Source organism: Neophocaena asiaeorientalis, unplaced genomic scaffold, assembly GCF_003031525.2.
Source record: "Neophocaena asiaeorientalis asiaeorientalis breed wild unplaced genomic scaffold, Neophocaena_asiaeorientalis_V1.1 scaffold1097, whole genome shotgun sequence".
In the NCBI taxonomy this organism is placed as follows: Eukaryota; Metazoa; Chordata; class Mammalia; order Artiodactyla; family Phocoenidae; genus Neophocaena; species Neophocaena asiaeorientalis.
The window spans coordinates 293,468-297,662 of NW_020174697.1; the positions used below are offsets into that span (position 1 = coordinate 293,468).

Here is a 4,195-nt window from a genome sequence, read left to right on the forward strand (position 1 = left end):
TATATATACTGTAAAAAATTTGGAAAGAACAGAAAATTATAAAGGAAATAAGTAAATTCACATCCTTCAGAGATAAACACCTAACATTTTCCTTTTTTCTACACCTGCAACTTTTAGGGTGGGTTGGACTCATTCTGTATGTAGATTTTTGTCTGTTCCACATGCCATCATATTATAAGTGCTTTTACATGCTATTAATAGCTGTATACTATTCCATTTTATGAATGGCCTATACTGTAGTTATTCTCGGTGTTTGACATTCAGGTTATTTTTTGTTAGTATAAATAAGTAATGAATCTTCCTGCATGTCTCTTATTTCCTTAGGATTTATCTCTGTAAGTAGAAATACTAAGTGGGCATGACCTTTTAAGAGAGCATGTATTAAGAATTAAAAATACCCACAGTGAATAGAATCCACATTGTATAGAAGAATGAAGTCTTTTATTTAGCCATTTAGCCTGCCCTGTGTGAGAGAGACATATTGAACGAGGCACCTGCATGCTATAGTAAGTTACTGTGGTTACCTCACTTTTCATAGTGTAGTACCCTTTGTTACATGCTCAGCCCTTTAAGGAGGAGAAAAGCCAAAGAACATGACGTTAGTATCCTATTAACTCTATACCTTTTTGTGCTATCAGTACTTCTAGAGTCTTGTTTACCCTGTTTCTCTTAGTCTTATTTTGAATAAGAAATAGATGGCAGGTTGCTAGATTGGAATCTAGGAAAATATGTGTGCACACACACACAGTAGTTCCCTATGACAAAAGGAATGGTTACCTCCTTGAATTTTCACATCCTTTGTTTCCCAACCTGTACATCTATTTTGAAAAGTCTCTAAGTACTTTGATTTTAAAGAATTAAAGTTATCAAAGAGCAGTTGTGAACATGTAATACCTATGCCCTGATGCACTGTTGTCCCTTGCTTCATTCATCCTGCTAGTAAAAGTATCAAGACTATTCTCTAATATTACACAACCTAGGTAATTATCAGTTGCTTCTGTTGCACCTGAGTAATGGAGCCAAATATACAATCTAGGCTAGTGACGGAACTAGAAAAGGCTGAGCCTACTACATTTGGCCAAGGTAGATCCAAACGAATCCCAAGGAGTCAGTGCCCAGAGTTTAACTAGCCAGGAGGGTCGGGCAGATGCCGTTGGCCAAATCCAGGGAAGTCAGAGAGGAAGAGATGGGTTGGGTCTAGACACTAGAGGTAAGGAAGGAAGTCCAGGTGAGCCATAGAGAGGAAAGAGGACTCTGAACTTGGAGACTGTTTTTTGGCCCATTTTATACTTCCGTGTTGGGTGTGGTAAGCCTTGGATCCACAAGTGTTAATGGTAGACTGAAGATAAAGAACTTCAAGTATTCTCCGCTCCTGTATGGGACAGGGGTGGAGGTAATGAGGTCCCTGGGAAATTTTCAGAGACTAGATTTGCGTCTCTAGGGGCCTTTAGGCCTTTGGGGTCACTTTCTCGGCTTTTTATAAGAATTATCTTTAGGCCTTTGGGGTCACTTTCTCGGCTTTTTATAAGAATTATCTAAGTGATACAGTTAGATTATATTAAGTTAGTGTGTTATAGTTGAGGGGAATTAAACACCTTCACTTGGATTAACATGTTATATTCCCTACTATTGTCATTGCTTGATTTGCTTTGAGGCATTCCATGTGGTTACTTGTTCAGTTAATTTTTCTTTTAGTTGAATTGCTCATAGTCTTTAGAACATAGTGCTGTTAAAATCCCCTTTAAAAATGCTAAACAAAAAAGCAAAGGATTTTTTTAATGTGTTCTAAAACCTAGGAGTGGTGATTGAGAGAAGTAGTTATTTAGTTAGGTGTATACTTCTTTTGGTTGAAATGAATGGTTTTCTCTTCCCTGATTCTGTTCGTTCTTCTTTTCCTTCAGAAGCAGAAGAAACTCTTTTGATTGACATAGCTTCAAACAGTGAGTATCTTTCTGAATGGAGTTGATTTTCATTCAACAAATATTTACTTGAATACCTACTGTATTTAAGACACCTTTTTTGTACAACTTTTATCTTACCATTTTATCCTGTATTCTCCATTTTCTTAAGGCAGCCATACAAATTAGCATTACCTCCCAAAAACATTTAGCCTAAGCTTAAGTAAAAGCAGGTGGCTGGCAAGAATCTTTAAAAAGTTGAAAATATGATCTGCTTTTCTAATGCTGAACTTCTTTGAACTACCAGTATTGTTGCTATCAGTTAAGTCATTGCTGTGGAATTGAAAATTGTAGGAGGGGCCAGAAAGTGTTTAAAGCACATAAGGTTTATGAGTGTTTTTTTCAACTGCTGTTATGTTTTAAGCTTTTCTCCCCCAATCCATTTTTTATTTTTGCATGTTAAATCATAATGTTTTCCTTTGTTATATTATTTGGGGAGACTACAGAGTCCCTCTTGTACCAGGGATACCTTTTTTTTTCTTAAAATAATTTTGGTGTTTTATTTAAGCCCATCCTCTCAAGGCATTTCTTTATCAGCGAGAACATGGTCTTCCTTCTCACTGTTTCTGTTCTCTAATTTTTATCTGTTTGAAGCAAATCATCACTGACTTTCTGTGCAAGCTGTTCTCCATTTATCATCTAAAATTGTACTCTGTTAACATAGGGAGAAAATGGGCACTTGAAAGCTACTGTATCTACTCTGTGTTTGCTGTGGGAAAGAGTATATGACCACATGAATCTAAATCAAATGGGTTACCTTGTCTCTTGGCTGAGTCCTTGGATGAGTGGGGCTTGGCCCTTAGCTTGGGACTAATCAGTTTATACATAATTTTGCTTAGACACAGTCCCTGTCCTTGGCACTATTATTTTGTATTGCAAAGTTTAGATAGACTTTTTCTGGTTTGGGTTTATTAATTCTTTCTTTTGGTCATAGATTTTGGAAGTCTTAAGGGTTGATCCTGAAAGGCTGAGCACTTCCAGCTTCTACTGCAGATATCCAAGAGAGCAAATAACTTAATAGCTATGTCTTATTGTACAGAAAAAGCAGAAGGCAAGAACAGCACTAAAAAAGCAAAATTTGAGCAAAGTTTGTTCAGCAGTGACTGACATTGCTGCTGAAATCTGCTGAAATTAGATACCTAAATGTCCTGTTCTTAGTGTGGAAATAGGTATTTGATCCAAAGATGAAAAGTTAAACTGAGCTGTGCCTTTACAGGTAATATACATCGTCATTATGTACAATTTGGAAAATTCAGAAAAGTTTGGAGTATCAAATTAAAATTATGCTCCTAAGACTTAGAGATAACCATTGTAATTAACATTTTTATGTATCTCCTTCCAGTCTTTTATTTATATTTTTACATAGTTGGAATCCTCATATGTAGTTTTTATCCTGCATTTTCATTTAACAGTATATTGTGACCTTTTCCCATGTCATTTAAAATTATTTGAAAACATGATTTTTTTTCTTTTTTTTTTAGTATTATTTTATTTGTTTGTTTGGTTTTTTATACTGCAGGTTCTTATAAGTCATCAATTTTATACACATCAGTGTACACATGTCAAGCCCAATCGCCCAATTCAGCACACCACCATCCCCACCCCAGCACGGTTTTCCCCCGTTGGTGTCCATATGTCCATTCTCTACATCTGTATCTCAACTTCTGCCTTGCAAATCGATTAATCTGTACCATGTTTCTAGGTTCCACATACATGCATTAATATACGATATTTGTTTTTCGCTTTCTGACTTACTTCACTCTGTATGACAGTCTCTAGATCCGTCCACGTCTCAACAAATGACTCAATTTTGTTCCTTTTTATGGCTGAGTAATAGTCCATTGTATATATGTACCACATCTTCTTTATCCATTCCTCTGTCGATGGGCATTTAGGTTGCTTCCATGACCTGGCTATTGTAAATAGTGCTGCAATGAACATTGCGGTGCATGTGTCTTTTTGAATTATGGTTTTCTCTGGGTATATGCCCAGTAGTGGGATTGCTGGATCATATGGTCATTCTATTTTTAGTTTTTTAAGGAACCTCCATACTGTTCTCCGTAGTGGCTGTATCAATTTACATTTCCACCAACAGTGCAAGAGGGTTCCCTTTTCTCTGCACCCTCTCCAGCATTTGTTGTTTGTAGATTCTCTGATGATGCCCATTCTAACTGGTGTGAGGTGATACCTCATTGTAGTTTTGATTTGTATTTCTCTAATAATTAGTGATGTTGAAC

At 36.4% G+C, this 4,195-nt stretch overlaps 1 protein-coding gene across 1 annotated transcript in view; it reads left to right on the plus strand.

Annotated features, from left to right (window-relative positions):
• Positions 1-4,195, plus strand: part of OCRL (OCRL inositol polyphosphate-5-phosphatase) — a 57,481-nt gene that overhangs the window by 24,020 nt on the left and 29,266 nt on the right. Inside the window, exon 5 of the mRNA XM_024758959.1 lies at positions 1,902-1,944. Within this exon, the coding sequence (XP_024614727.1) occupies positions 1,902-1,944 (43 nt within the window). The remainder of the gene's footprint in view (positions 1-1,901; positions 1,945-4,195) is intronic.